This window comes from Bacillus rossius, chromosome 1, assembly GCF_032445375.1.
Source record: "Bacillus rossius redtenbacheri isolate Brsri chromosome 1, Brsri_v3, whole genome shotgun sequence".
NCBI classification, from domain to species: Eukaryota; Metazoa; Arthropoda; class Insecta; order Phasmatodea; family Bacillidae; genus Bacillus; species Bacillus rossius.
This window is the reverse complement of record NC_086330.1, coordinates 186,527,463-186,543,533: the sequence shown is the minus strand read 5'-3', so window position 1 is coordinate 186,543,533 and position 16,071 is coordinate 186,527,463. Positions and strand designations below refer to the sequence as shown.

Here is a 16,071-nt window from a genome sequence, read left to right as displayed (position 1 = left end):
TTAAGCTTTCCCTTTTATTTTTTGGATGTGTTTTTGAAAACCCAGTAATATTATTTTGTTTTATTTTGCAGGAAAATTAACTCTTTGGACCTTCTTGTGATTCAATGATATAGTCAGTCTACAAGGAGAAATATTTTAAACAACATTTTGGATTGAAACGAGGACAGAATATCCAACAATTTCCGTAACTGCCTCGAGGTTTCTGATGTTATTCACCACTACGTATTTTTTCGAACATACTTTTTCAACTTTGGCTTTCCTAAAAACCAAATACAGAAATCAACTCAATGTTGAAAGTGACTTAAGATTATAAACATCTTCATTCAATCCTGACATTGACGTGTTAGTTAAATCAAAAAAGTTCCAAAAAGCTCATTAATACAGTATTCTTACTTTAAAACAGCAATTTTACATACTGATATATTGTGATAACAATTTTCTTAACTGTAATCATAACAAAGCTATATGAATTTTTTGCCTGTAAAATTAAAATGATCTTTGTGTACTTTTATAATTGTAGTTTTTATCTTCACCTAGGAACACTTGTTAGTAAGTATGAAACCACTTGTTGCATACTATATTGCAAACATTTATCTTTTGTTAAATAAATGTTTTGCTACAAAGTGCTTATATTTTGGCAACCATTTTCAAATCGGAACACAAATTGTTGATCAATAATCAATCTGTTTCCTCAAAAAAGCACACACGCACACACACGCACATGCACACACACGCGCGCACACACACACACACACACACACAGACAGATATATATATATGCAATATTTTATGGTAAATTATATATACATAAGAAAGGGATACAATAAAAAAAATAAGGTTTATTACTCCATGGACCGATGAACTGTGGAGGTATTCCAATAAGGAAAGGTGGGTCGCCAGCTGAAAAAGGTTGGGAAACCACTGCATTACATATTAGATCTGCTGGCGAAAATGGGAATACTATTCCCTTAATACGCACGACTTCATCCTGAATGTATTGTTACGAATTATTAAAATGAAATAATTTGTTGTGGAAAAACTACTAGGTTCGTAAATGGATAGCTCAATTAAAGATTTTACTACACAGTTTTATTTATTGCCAAAATTTACATCACTAACAAATAATCTACTATAAATGCCTAATAATCAATTACGAATTACACTTAAAAATGTTTATTCCCCAGTCACTCGGTTTTTACATACCGCACACCTCGCTGGGCCGCACCTCTGGCGCAACTCTCACCGCAGCACCCCTCGTGGACCTCCGTCGCGGGACACCTTCGCCATACTCCGCCGCAGCCGTCACACTTTCCTTCGCTGAGGACCCGCTTGACACTTTGCTAGGAACTTTGCTCAGGACTCTCGCCGCACCCGCGGCACTCTTGCCGAGAAACTCGCTCGCCCAGGAACTCTTTTGCACCCGCGACACTAATGCCCAGACTCTGTCGCCCCGGAACTCTGCCGCACACGCGGCACTATCACCCGGATCAACTCCACTCTCCACTCTCGGAGGCTGGCGTCCTGGCTTATGTAGGCCCAGGTGCCACTTGTAGAAGTCGCGAGCGTGGCTGGGGCCAGTCATGTCATTCCGCGCCGAGCCGACGCCAGATTTTTCGAGAAAGACATTGGGTGCTCGCGCGATAGCTGCCAGGTGTCAGATAGCAAAGCGTCGCTAGGGGAGCGGAGGGAAGCGAGACAACCCTTGTAATCCACCAGGCACGGGCGGCACGTCTCACGTTGCAACGGCCACGTGACATCAGTGGCCGTGCGGGGCCGCCAGACAGCTCCGAGCCTGCACGCGCCGCGGCCTTTCTCACGTTCGTAGCAGTATGATTGCTTAACACAATTTTATTTTAATCGGCGCACTGATGACGTAAAGAGGTGGCCGAACAGAGAACAAGTGCCTGCCCCAAGCAGGAACAATGTGCAGTAATTTGCCTGGAAAGGCACAAACTGCGGGGGGGGGGGGGGGGGGGGGGGGGGATACTAACCAGTGGAGGGATACATCTGGGCCTTAGAAGGGGAATACTTTCGCAATGCAAACAGGACATGCGAGACGGCATTGCAAGGCACGCAAAGTGATCGAGATGAGACGCTTGGGCTGGCACAGAGCGATACACAAGGCACGCTTGTGTGGTCTCACCGCGTGTGTGGTCGAAGTTGCCTGTGGTGGCTGAGGGAGAGAGATTTAGAAATTATGGAGGTCTGAGGAAAATAAAAATTGAAGAATCTCTTAACTATTAACATTTGATCAACAAATAAAAATAATTCCCTTAAAATTAAAATACACAAATGTGTTACAGTAAGTCCTCAATTTACGTCGTACCGATTTACGTCGTTTCGGATTAACGTCGCTAATGTTTGAGTACTCATGTTTCAATTTAAGCTGTCGCCGATTCACAATAACGTCGTTTACAATGACCGTAAATATTTATTTTAACCAAAACACCGTATATAATTCGTTAATAATTCTTTGTTTCCTTCTGTAGTTAATTTATGCTATGTAGCGTAAGCTGCACGTTCACCGCCTTATCTTATCATACATCATGAGGGACGCTTCCTGCTCTCCGCTGCTCTCTGCGCGGTGATGCAATACTACCAGCCCGCCCGCTCGGCCACCCACGTGTCTCGCACGTAGAAGTGTTATCTACTTCCCGCAACGACACAGCATTTTCTCCTACCCCTTTTCGTCCAACTCCTTGGCACTTCAGTAGAGGTGTAAAAGTAACTAAAAAAAGTGTACCCGTATGTATTCGTTACTATAACAATTAGTACTCGTTACTTTCGTATCGTTTCTCTTTACTTCTGATACCGCATAACATGCTATGTTATGTAACAGCAACGAATCGAGTCGTATTTTGTATGCGTACAGTATGACGTCACGTAGATAATAATAAATCGAATATAAACAATTAAAAGTATTTGATAATTAACAGCTTTTGTTAACCAAGAAACAATAAAATCTCATTAGAGCAGCTTTATTATAATATCTCTTTTAAGATAAGAACAAAAAACGTGAAAATACGCGATAATAAAAAACAAAAACATACATATTTATAATTTGTAAAAAAATACTTTCTTACGTTGTTTCTGTTCCAATCTCAAACTTTGTCTACACACACAATACCTTTAATAAACAGTAAAAAACTTGGACGACGAATTTCCAAATTATACTTTTCTTAATAAACAAACATTGTTCTTTGTAACGAATAAGCGCGCGCATGCGTAAAACATACGAAAAATGCGAGTAACAAAATGCATTCGTGTGTAACGTTTCGTTACTCGTTACTAGATGCCAAACCCGTTACTCAGTAACGAATACATACGGTTTACTACAGCTCTACACTTCAGTCGCTATGATATCATTGAGTTGGCCGGAGTTTTAAACGTGCCGTTGTTAACTTTATCGTGATTAAATGAGTTTGTAGTAGGCCTACAGTATCAGCTCACTGCAATTTATGATTTTTTCTTCATAAGATGTCTTCCAAACGACTATATATCTGTTTTTATATTTCAATCAATAAAGGTAATAAAGCAGCTGGTTAAATAACCATTCTATAAAGCTGAGAAGTACTAGTTGGACTTGTTTCTCACGTTGTGGGTTGTAATTTGCTGATAAAATTGCCCGTTGTCACGTCTGTATGCCAGAGCTTCCGGCCGACCTTGGGCCGTGGTCGGCCGGTGGCATGAAACATGGCTCATTTTGCATCGTTTCTATTTACGTCGCGGTTTTCAGGAACGTAACCCCGACGTAAACCGAGGACTTACTGTATTTCATTCAGTTAAAAAAATATTAGTGCCTTGACAATAAATACAATTGGCACAGTTTTAGTGCTTTATTTTGTGTTAATGATATATAGTTTGTTGTTCATTCACTGCTTGCGAAACATAAAAAGTATTCATTTTTGTGATGTTTTCTTGTGTCCTATAATTATTCATTATGTACAAACTATTAACTCAGCAATTATGATAGTTATTTTAGTGTATAATTTTGTGTATTGTTACTTTCAGCTCTTATTTTCTAATGTGTGTGGTCGGGAAGAATTTTTTATGAATTTAAATTGGTTATTATGGCCAAAATGATGTAATAATATGGATTAATTGTTTTCTTTATGTACAATTTTTCGTACTTGTAAAAATGAAATGTTTGTTTGGCTGTAGCGTAGACATTGGTTCAGCTGAGTTAAAAAAAAATTTTTTCACCCGTGTTGACTGAGGTTGTCATTAAAAAATTTGTAAGACTTCTGTAAAAAAATTTATTTGTGCTGAAAAATGTTGAAGCCCTAGTACTCGAAAATGTTGCTAAGGAAGATAAGTAAAAAAAAAAAAAAAAAACTAAGTACATGAAATATTTTATTTTAATAAACATTTTAAACTGTCATTTATACTTGTATGATTTTTTTCTTAGTTTAAAGTTTGAATAAATTTTGTTCATTGAGTTTTTGTTATCGATTATTGAAGAAATTGACAAAAGTGAAAGATAAATCTTTTAATGATATAACTTTATATATTCAGTTTGGAAGATAGTATATTTTCCCACTAATATGACACTAAAATGTTTCAGAATACTTTTTCCACTAAAATAATGTAATATTTACTGTGATATATGATGAATTTTTTATAATAATACTTTTTTCATAAGCATGTGGAAGACTGAATTACTTACAAACAAAAAAAAAATCAGCACACATTTGTGTTTGCAAAATTTATCAACCTCAGTAAATTATAAATGAGTTAATAAAAGATACAAGGTCATGAAAGAAAAAAAATTTTCTTTACTTTCCATTTGGTCTATACATTTTAGTACAGACTTGTTGCTAAATAATTATTTTATTTGAATAAAATTTACTAAAAGAATAATTTCTTGTAATTTATGCTAAGTTTTGTTAAAATGTTGATTAATTCCATGATTTTAATTGTTTTCTGGTGCTATAGGGTGTATTAACTTGTATTTTGGTTCTACATGGTGTAAGGACATGTTTTTCGATGTTATATAGTTTTTATAGCAATTCAACATAAAAATCTTGTCCCTAATCAATAGTGATTATGGTCATAATTTATTCCTATATTATTTTGAAGTTTTTTATTCATGCATATAGATACAGTACCATTATCAGCTAAAGAGAAATGCTAAAAACTATTTTGAAAAATTTTTGTTTGGGCACATATAATTATTATCTGAATCATCTAGTGGTGAATAAAATATTTTTAATACGTAATATTGGGGAAATATTTGAAGCATTTCTTCATAGGTATTGTGATGGATGTCCCTGCTTGCTTGGAATTTATTTATTTTAAACTGAAATCCTAGAAATATCAGTAACTTTTTTGTCTTCATTTGGTGGACACCGCGTTCACCATATTGCTATTTGGGAAAGGTGATTAGTTAAATTAGCAAACACACTATGTTTTCCGCAGGTGTGATTGAAGCATACAAGAAGTGCATCCGCCAGATTCAGCTGTACGGCCCAACCAACTTCGCTCCTGTGATAAACCATGTAGCCAAGTTTGCAGAGACGTACACAGATGGATCGCAATACTTCATTTTGCTGATCATAACAGATGGTGCAATCACGGATATGGTTCACACGAAACAGGTTGGTCTAAACATTATCTAATTCACTTTGCCCTATTAGTACAGTGGTAAGATCCACTCTGAAGGGCTGGGAAGAGTTATGTTCTATTTTACTTTTATTTATAACATGGAAAATTAAGATAAAAAAAAGCCACATTGCATTAGCAATAGTACAAACCCTCACTTAGCACAACTAATGCATTCCTAAAAATGTTTGTGTTAATTGAAATTGCGTGTTCTGAAGCATTATTCTCAGTCTCCATAAATAGCAAAGCTTATTTATGTAATGTGCTCCAAAATGTGTAGGGCAATATTTTCACGTAATATAAATGCGTAGAATAATATTCAACTGTAAATATGTCACACCATTTATATTTATAAGCCTACCATTGAATACTTTGTATGACAAATACTACACCGCGTATTGGAGATAGGTAGGGAAGGGAATTTTTCGGTACTTTCAAGTGGCATAAAGCGGTATTTTCAAACCCAGAAAGCGGTACTTTCAGGAAGGGAAAATCGGTGTTTTCATATTAATTGTTTTAATGATTCCGCAATAGTTTTCTCATGATGTATAAACAATTTTAACCTTCTGATGCTTCCAATTGTGAATTAATAAATGGGGAAGTGTTTTTTAACTGAGGAAACGCCATAATACATATGAAAACAAAGCAAATACGGTAACATTTAATTTATTGCAAATAATTACTAAAAAAAAAAGTTTAAAAAAAACACAGACAACCCTTAGAAAATACTTGTAAAAACAATGTAATACACTGAAACACTTGGAGAATAATGTTTTCTTTTTAACATAATGTCTATGTCTGAGGAAACAGCGAAGTTTAACTTTCAAAATAAATTGCAGTGAACATTTCAACATTTTCTTGTTTCAGGCGATGACGCTTATCACTTAGAATGTTGTTGTAGTTAGAAAAAAACCTTTCACAGTCAACGTTAGCACATGGTAACCACACAGACTGCAAAGCAGCACGAGCAAAGTCAGGATGGTTCACTGAAACTGCCATAAGGAGTGAAACAATGTCAACAGTTTGGTTTTCACTCAACTTTTTTTGCACAAGAAACTGCAGTTCCTTGTACCCTTGAAGTAAAATGTCTTCACAGAGCTTGGAGAGCAAGAAGAGCTTTTTCAATTTTTTGCCGAGTTCGGGAGAGATGCTTTCGAGCACAATTTCCGAGGGATCAAATACAGCAACATGTTGATAAAATTTCTGAGAAGGATCACCTGCCTTTAATGACAGGAGTTTTGTTGATGTATGTGATGCTGCTGTCACCAAGGCAGATGTGATTTTCCCTTTGAAGACAGCTTTTTCACAAGCAATCAAGAGCTCATTTACTTTCTGCCCAAAGTTTCCGCTTGTAGCAAGCTGCAAAACCTGCTCTATTTTGCGGATTTCACCACTGAGTGTGTGACTGCAGGGATATGATGACCCTTCCAGTTTCTTGATAAGGTGTACAGTAGCCTCACACACTTCTTTAACAAAAACTGCCTGGATTTTCACACTGTAACGTTTTGGCCCTGACCCTAGCCAACACGTACAACTCCCGCGCCTCGCCACACCGTCAAAAGACTCTAATGACTCGTACCGCGAGCGCAGGAAAACAAATATTTGAATCCAAACCGATAGCAGACACAACAACACTACTAGTAAGATTTTGAACAGTGAGAGGGGACAGCAAGTTATAAAAAAAATGAGAAATTTATATGGCACCATTTAATAGTTAGATAAATATATCATAAACGGATTTCTCACAAATCGCCGCGAACCACTTCCAATACATACTGTATCATATAAAAAAAAATTGCCGTTAAACTATACACAAAATACTTCATCAATTACTACCAACGGTATACTCTGATCTTATATTTCGGAGCTCCGAAGAATTAATATAATTACCCCAAAAAAAATATTAACTATAAATATATATATATATAACATATTAAAAACAACCTCTGACGCGCCAGGCATAGTACAACTATAAATATTAAAGGATAAACTTTTGCATCTGATAAGCGTAATGTAACAACATATTAACACATATTAACATCTCACTAAATATCTTAAAAAATTTTATCTAGTTCCAAAATTTTGGCTTAAAACAAAAGGCCTTTCACAGTTTAAGTCATAGTCTAACGCTGACGGTCTTTTCACTTCAACGTCTGTCGAGTATAGTTATTTTTGCACGCGGAAGGTAACCAACTGCTGAACAATCAGGTTGCGTAGTAATTTATTTAAATTTGCAAAATCCCAGCTTTATCATTTCTTGCTGCGACTAAAAAGGGTCAATGGGGCGGTGGCATGGCTGGCACTTACTTGCGTTCCACGTCGAGAAGTCCGGTCACCTGGTTCACTCAGTTACTCACGAGTGTAAAATGATGGCGAACCATCACCATTAGACGTTGCCGTAGTTGCGATTTTCTGCTGCGACGAGTTCCCGTCATGCTGGTTCGGAGGTGTTGTCGACACACGTATTTCCTCCTTAATACATGCTCGCGATATTCACCAACCTCTTCACCGCTCACTCGCGTCCTACGTATACGGCTTCCCCAACCTTTTTTCAAAAAGGCAAGCCGTTCATAATCGCTTCGTAGTGGAAGCATCACCACGGCGAACCCGCTTTATTTCGACACGTCCGCCGCCGGCTAGGCCCACGGGCCGACTCCCGATCACTCGTCCTCTGACGTCACACCCACTCCATATGTCCGCTGACGTCAGACACACAGCTCTTCCGCCACGTGCGTTCGCCGCGGAGCGATACAATCGATGATGTTCTCGAACCTTCCAGACCAATATAATAACTAAAGTCCATTAAAATTAACAAATTAAGAAGACTAAATAAAAATTACAGTTTCATATATTTTTTACGTTAAACCAAATATAACAAACGTAAATCAAAATAACTTCTATTGCCAGGGAGGCCAAAAAAAATATAAAAAATCTACCTTTTCTGCCAACATAAATCTCATCCAGGCCAGAGCTGTTGCAGACATGCTACAAATCACCCCGCTCAAAAAAAAAATTGAAGCAATTAAAGAAAAGCTTTTACCCGAACCATTATCGTTTTAGCGGTAATCATCCTAGGACCGAATAGCCTAACAATAAAAGGTAACAATTAAAGTACAATTAATAGAGCAAGTAAGAACAAGAATAAAGATAAAAGGGAGAGAAAACTACACAAAGTCACCTAACAAAGGAACAAAGTATAGACAAGATAGCACCAACAATTAACAAAGGTACAAAGACTAACCGCTATAACCGACAGTACTTAAAAATAAATCAAATACCATAACAAAAAAAATCATTCCACTCTTAACCTACTTAACTCATTATCCACCTGGAATAATATATTTTTTTAACTGCGAAACATGCGCCTTCTTTACTTTATACACATTCTTAACATCTCGTAGCAAAACCGTGACTGGACCTAGAAATCTAGTTATTTCAAAGGGCCCCGCAAAAGCGTGCTCCTGCCGCGCATACATCACGTTTCCTATTTCTACCGACCACCTTCGCAGCCCATTCAGATCCTTCGGTCTTTCCACAAATGAACACTCTCTCCTCACATCGGGATTCATATTTTCTACAATTATATCCACCATGGCCTGCTGCGGTAAACACAAACCAAATACTTTCAATTGTAACAAAATATCATATACATAATCACCCATTCTCTCCCCCTCTCTTTGAAACCTAAACACTCTGTCCTGCACGAGTTGTAACTTACGGCGCCGCGGACACAGGGCATCCCATAAACCCTCACTTACTTCACACCAACTAAGGTTATTAACCAATCCGTCAATAACTACGGCGCGAGCTACTCCCGAACATTTAACTACAACACTCTTCAAAATATTATTATCGTCGGCCCATTCTTTAATTTCCAGCAATTTTTCCACCTCGCTGCAAAACTGGATTAAGTCCTCCGGATTTTTATATTTTAAGTAAGGAATATTTTTTATCGCCTCGAAAAACAATTTCTGATTCAAGTAATGATCACTTTTATTAACCTCTCCCCCTGAAACATTTCCGTCAGCTCAATGCAAAACGTATTCCATAAACGTCACCTGGAGGAATTCTATGTCCTCCTGCCCTTCCACTGTTATCCCCACCTTTTCCAGGTTGTTTATCAAGTCCGGGCGCTCCAAATTAAAAATCCAACTCACATTCACTGCCATACTAGCCCTTAATATTCCAAACACAATAACCCCTACAAGAAATAACATTACGCCTGCTGCCCTCCAGCCACTGCATAAAGCAGAGTGGCGCACTTTGTAACGTTTTGGCCCTGACCCTAGCCAACACGTACAACTCCCGCGCCTCGCCACACCGTCAAAAGACTCTAATGACTCGTACCGCGAGCGCAGGAAAACAAATATTTGAATCCAAACCGATAGCAGACACAACAACACTACTAGTAAGATTTTGAACAGTGAGAGGGGACAGCAAGTTATAAAAAAAATGAGAAATTTATATGGCACCATTTAATAGTTAGATAAATATATCATAAACGGATTCCTCACAAATCGCCGCGAACCACTTCCAATACATACTGTATCATATAAAAAAAAATTGCCGTTAAACTATACACAAAATACTTCATCAATTACTACCAACGGTATACTCTGATCTTATATTTCGGAGCTCCGAAGAATTAATATAATTACCCCAAAAAAAATATTAACTATAAATATATATATATATAACATATTAAAAACAACCTCTGACGCGCCAGGCATAGTACAACTATAAATATTAAAGGATAAACTTTTGCATCTGATAAGCGTAATGTAACAACATATTAACACATATTAACATCTCACTAAATATCTTAAAAAATTTTATCTAGTTCCAAAATTTTGGCTTAAAACAAAAGGCCTTTCACAGTTTAAGTCATAGTCTAACGCTGACGGTCTTTTCACTTCAACGTCTGTCGAGTATAGTTATTTTTGCACGCGGAAGGTAACCAACTGCTGAACAATCAGGTTGCGTAGTAATTTATTTAAATTTGCAAAATCCCAGCTTTATCATTTCTTGCTGCGACTAAAAAGGGTCAATGGGGCGGTGGCATGGCTGGCACTTACTTGCGTTCCACGTCGAGAAGTCCGGTCACCTGGTACACTCAGTTACTCACGAGTGTAAAATGATGGCGAACCATCACCATTAGACGTTGCCGTAGTTGCGATTTTCTGCTGCGACGAGTTCCCGTCATGCTGGTTCGGAGGTGTTGTCGACACACGTATTTCCTCCTTAATACATGCTCGCGATATTCACCAACCTCTTCACCGCTCACTCGCGTCCTACGTATACGGCTTCCCCAACCTTTTTCAAAAAGGCAAGCCGTTCATAATCGCTTCGTAGTGGAAGCATCACCACGGCGAACCCGCTTTATTTCGACACGTCCGCCGCCGGCTAGGCCCATGTGCCGACTCCCGATCACTCGTCCTCTGACGTCACACCCACTCCATATGTCCGCTGACGTCAGACACACAGCTCTTCCGCCACGTGCGTTCGCCGCGGAGCGATACAATCGATGATGTTCTCGAACCTTCCAGACCAATATAATAACTAAAGTCCATTAAAATTAACAAATTAAGAAGACTAAATAAAAATTACAGTTTCATATATTTTTTACGTTAAACCAAATATAACAAACGTAAATCAAAATAACTTCTATTGCCAGGGAGGCCAAAAAAAATATAAAAAATCTACCTTTTCTGCCAACATAAATCTCATCCAGGCCAGAGCTGTAGCAGACATGCTACAAATCATTTAACATCATCCCTTGATGCCGTAGTGAAGTACTCTACTCCAGTGTTGTTGATACAGGAAATTTCATACCTTGTCAAAAATTCGACAATGGCATCAAGATTGTCTGCGAGGTAGGAGGCGGAGTCGTACCAGGAAGACCACCTCGTCAACACTGGCATTGGAAACAGGGGAATGTCCTCACATGGGAACTTTTCATCCAGGAACTTCTTAAACAAATGTTTTCTCTTGCGTGTGTTCAAAAATGCTGACTTTACTTTGGCAAGAGCCTTCTGAAGCTCAGGGAGGTTTTTTCCAAGCTCATTTACAACTAAATTGAGCTTGTGAGCCCAGCATTGCACAATGAGCACATGGTCGGCCATGATGTCTTTTAGTGTGTCAAAACACTTTGCCATGTATCTGGCAGAGTCCGAAACAAGTGCTAACACGTTGTCAAAGTCAATATTGTACTTCTTTAGGGAATCCAAAATAGCCCTGGAGCAGTTCTTTGCATTGGCTGTTTCCAGAGTATGGACATCACCAACAACAGTATCAATTTTGTCACTGCTATCAATTACTTTAAATAGCACAACAAATACACAGCTTCCTCTTGAGTCCGTAGTTTCATCACACAGAATTACTATAAGTTTGTCTTTCACCTTTTCTCTTACTACATCCTCTCTCTCTTGCTGCATTGATGGAAGATGCTTTTCTTTTAGTACTCTTAGACAAGGAATATCACCAGCACCTTCAACAAACTCGTTCAGGAAATCTTTCAGATGCGGATTTTCAAGTTTTTTTAGCGGAATATTTGCTTTCAGAAAAGTTTCCGTCACTCGTTTGCCGAGGTATTCAGCAGTTTTTTTCTTCCTTTCCGCACTACTGAAGCATGTAGCGATCGAAGTCTGTAATTTTGATTCAGGACAACCTTTTTCTGCACTGATGTGTTTGGCAGATTTTAGGTGTTTTTCTATAGAATCTTTACGCTCCCACGCAACCTGACACTTACAAAATTTGCACATTACGGTGCGACTATCTGAGCAATAGAATCCATTTTTCTGATATTGAAATGCCCTGTCGCGAGCACTTAATTTATTGTTCGGCATTTTCAGTACCTACTCTCACTTAAAATCACCTTTAGAATCAGTGGCGAGGCGTGAGGTTTACATGAGGGGAAGCAATAACTCCGTTCACACCAAAACATGATGAGGTTGGGGGGGCGGGGGGTCTGGGGGCCCTCCGCCGGGAAAATATGGATTTCAAGGTACAAAATGGTGCTATTTAAGTAGTTTTCTTAACTGAACATTGACTATTCCACAGGTAGAAAAATTGACATTTTTTTTTAAATACATTATTTTTGAAAAATAATGATTGACTTACATTATTCTGATAGAAAAATACCTACTCTACATTACTTATATACTAAGTGGGAGTGTAGTATCATCGTACGCCCACAAATCCCCCACGCACTGCCAGCCAACAGCCCGCGGGAGAGATGCGCGCGCCCCGAGAGACGACCGCCGACTGAAACGCGACATGCCGACATCGCCACCTGCCGTGCCGAACTGTACCGGACATAGCCGAAGCAGTCGGCGGAAAAATTCCACCGTCTGCTTCGGCCATGTTCGCTCCAGTTCGGCAAGAAAGCGTTACCTTCGTAGCTTCTACCGCGTATTTTTCCAGCCAATCCCCTCCCTGAACCTTTGTACCATGCCACCCCCCTTCCGAAAGGAAACTACTGCGGCAGCCTTCCTGCTAGTGATGGGTCGAAACAGTTCGTTTTAGAGAGTCGTTCACGTGCGCTCACTCTCGACAGGGAGTCGTTCGTTTGAGTCATTCAAAAGAGTCATATCGTTCATGAGCGGATCGTCTGTCGGTAGTTGTAGATTACGCTCGCGAGCGAGTCGGAGCGCGTCACTTCATTCAGGAGCTAGTCCGGGATATTCATTTCGTTCAGTTGCGAGTCGTGAGTTGTCATTTCATTCACGAGCGAGTCGGGGTCGCAAAAAGTCGCGAGCAGCAAACAGTCTTTCTTTGTGGCCAAACATTTTGAACACGGGAGTGAGTATAAATACATAATAATAAGATTAACTTTATTTATTTGATCTTTAATATACTTAAAGTGTTTAATGTTTCCATGAATTATTTTGACGTTATTTAATCATGGCACCCAGAAATCAAAAAACTAGTCAAATTTGGGACTATTTTTCAGAAGTTAATAACAGTGATGGAAAAGCAAAATGTAATTTCTGTTCAAAAGTGATTTCGTACAAAGGTGGAAGTACATTTAATCTCACACGCCATGTGCGAACCATACATCCCACAATTTCACTGTCCTTGAAACGTCAGCTACCTGCAGATATCTCAAGATTTGAAGAGGATAAACCAAATGATCCAGAACCTTCTGTATCCAGTAGGCCTGCAGAAGAAACTTCAAATACTCAACGAAACACAGTCCCTTCTAGTGAAGCACAGTCAGTAGAAACAGTGTTACACACAGGTCGGAAAAGTGTGAGTACAATTTCTTCATACTTTCATAAGCCATTGTCAAATAGGAAAAATAGAGACATTGATAACAGTCTTACAGAATTGATTGTTAAAGATTACCTGCCTTACAGAATAGTAGAAAGCCCAGCTTTCAGAAAATATTCGCAAAATTTAAACAGTGGATACCAACTTCCTACTCGAAAGACTGTTTCCACTGTTTTAGTGCCTCAAATGTACGAACAAACGAAAGTAAAAGTTAGGCTTGCTCTAGAGGCTGCTGATGCTGTTACAATTACGACAGATGGTTGGACATCAGTAAAAAATGAAAGTTACATATCAGTAACAGCACACTATATTAACAAAGATATGGAACTACATTCCTGTCTTCTTGAATGTTTTAATTATGACGACAAGCACACTGCTGTAAATGTAGCAGAGGAATTAAGGCGAGTGACACATGAGTGGGGCATCGACAGAAAAGTTGTTGCAGTTGTTAGTGACAATGCAGCTAACATGGTGGCAGCTGTTAACCTTACCGGCTGGACACACATATCTTGTTTTGCCCACAACCTGAACTTGATTGTTCAGCATGGACTTGATGGGACTAAAACCAAGATACTACTTACCAAAGTCAAGAGTATCGTGGCATTTTTCAAACGAAGCCCTCAAGCTTGTGCAAAATTGAAATCCATGCAAGAGCAATTAGGTGAGCCATGTCTGAAGCTAAAGCAAGAGGTCGTCACTAGATGGAATTCTACTTACGACATGCTTCAAAGAATTGTTGATGTCAAAGATGCCCTAGCTTCAACTACAGCCATTAACTACCCAGACCTTCCAGTTATTACGAACGAAGATGTGAGCAATATTCAAAATGTATGTAAATTATTGAAAGTGTTTAAGGACTGCACAGAAGAAATTAGCTCTGAAAAACAAGTCACTGCTTCAAAAATAATTTTGTTTGTTAAAGCACTGAAGACATGGTGTGCTAGACGTAATTCCGAACTCGACGAAAATGTTCCCGCCAAGGAAATTGCAGAGAGATTGCTAGAAGGCATCAACAAACGCTTCAAAGCTGTTGAAGAAAACAGTGTGTTTGCAGAAGCTACGATGTTGGATCCGCGATTCAAGGCCCGTGGTTTTTCCGATGTGAATTCTTCGGAAAAAATTAAACAGACTCTAATTTCGCACTGCGTGAAATTCGGATCTAAATCTAATCCAACCATAACACATGAGGTGCAAAATGCTACTCAATACCAGGGGTCTTCGATTTGGGAAGAGTTCGATGAAAGTGTAAAAAAATTGCTGAGCAATCCCAATCGAAAAGTTGCAGGGATAGTTGAAGTCGATAAATTCCTACAGGAACCATTGTTGCCAAGAAATGGAAACCCGCTCACTTGGTGGTTTGAAAGGCGTGAAGTTTATCCAACACTATTCCAACTAGCCAAAAAACGTCTTTGTGTAGTTGCGACCTCAGTTCCATGCGAACGAGTTTTTTCTAAAGCTGGCCAAATTATCACAGATAGAAGAAGTAGGCTTTCAGGAAAATCTGTTTCACAAATATTATTTCTGAATGAAAATTTGTAAAGTACTTTGTGGACAATATTTAAAATGCGCCTTATTATAATGACTTGTTGAAATATGGATATTTAATCGGTGTTTACCAAATAATTGCAGTTATCGCAAACATTCATTATGGACCAAGAAACAATTCCCGAGTACATTATTATTTCAGTAATTTTAACTTCGAACTGTTATGCATCGATCTCAACAAAAAGGATTACTCCTATGTGTAAGAAGAATCTGAATCTTATTCAACGTGTGTCGGCTTTTGAAAGTGCAGCAGGAGTCAGTGTTAATTAGCATCTCAACTAGTACATAGGCCTAAGTGTTCCGTTTTGAAAGTCGAAATATACACTTGCTGCAGTCAACATAAGGTAATCATTTTCGCTTAAATTCATGTAGCTATTAATTTAATTTAAATGCGTAATTTACCATCTCACCTAATTTTATTTTTAAATTAATTATGTTCAAAATTTCTGTGCAGCTATAGGATATATGTAAAATTTTATATGTTTTTTTAATCCAAGATATCACAAAATTATTTCAAGACGTTACATTGCTTTTTTACCGAGTAGTCGAATCAATTTTTAAAACAATTTTCACAATTTTTAGCTAATTTTTAAGTCAATAAACCCAATATTACACAATATGTGATGTGGCATGTTGTAAGGTTTTTTCTTTACA

The 16,071-nt window shown here is 38.3% G+C and overlaps 1 protein-coding gene across 4 annotated transcripts in view; it reads left to right on the top strand.

The window, feature by feature from the left end:
• Positions 1–16,071, top strand: part of LOC134527148 (copine-8-like) — a 204,109-nt gene that overhangs the window by 145,056 nt on the left and 42,982 nt on the right. For all 4 annotated transcript variants that reach the window (XM_063359538.1, XM_063359539.1, XM_063359540.1 and 1 more), the window contains one exon: positions 5,419–5,597. In XM_063359538.1, coding sequence (XP_063215608.1) covers positions 5,419–5,597 — 179 coding nt within the window. The remainder of the gene's footprint in view (positions 1–5,418; positions 5,598–16,071) is intronic.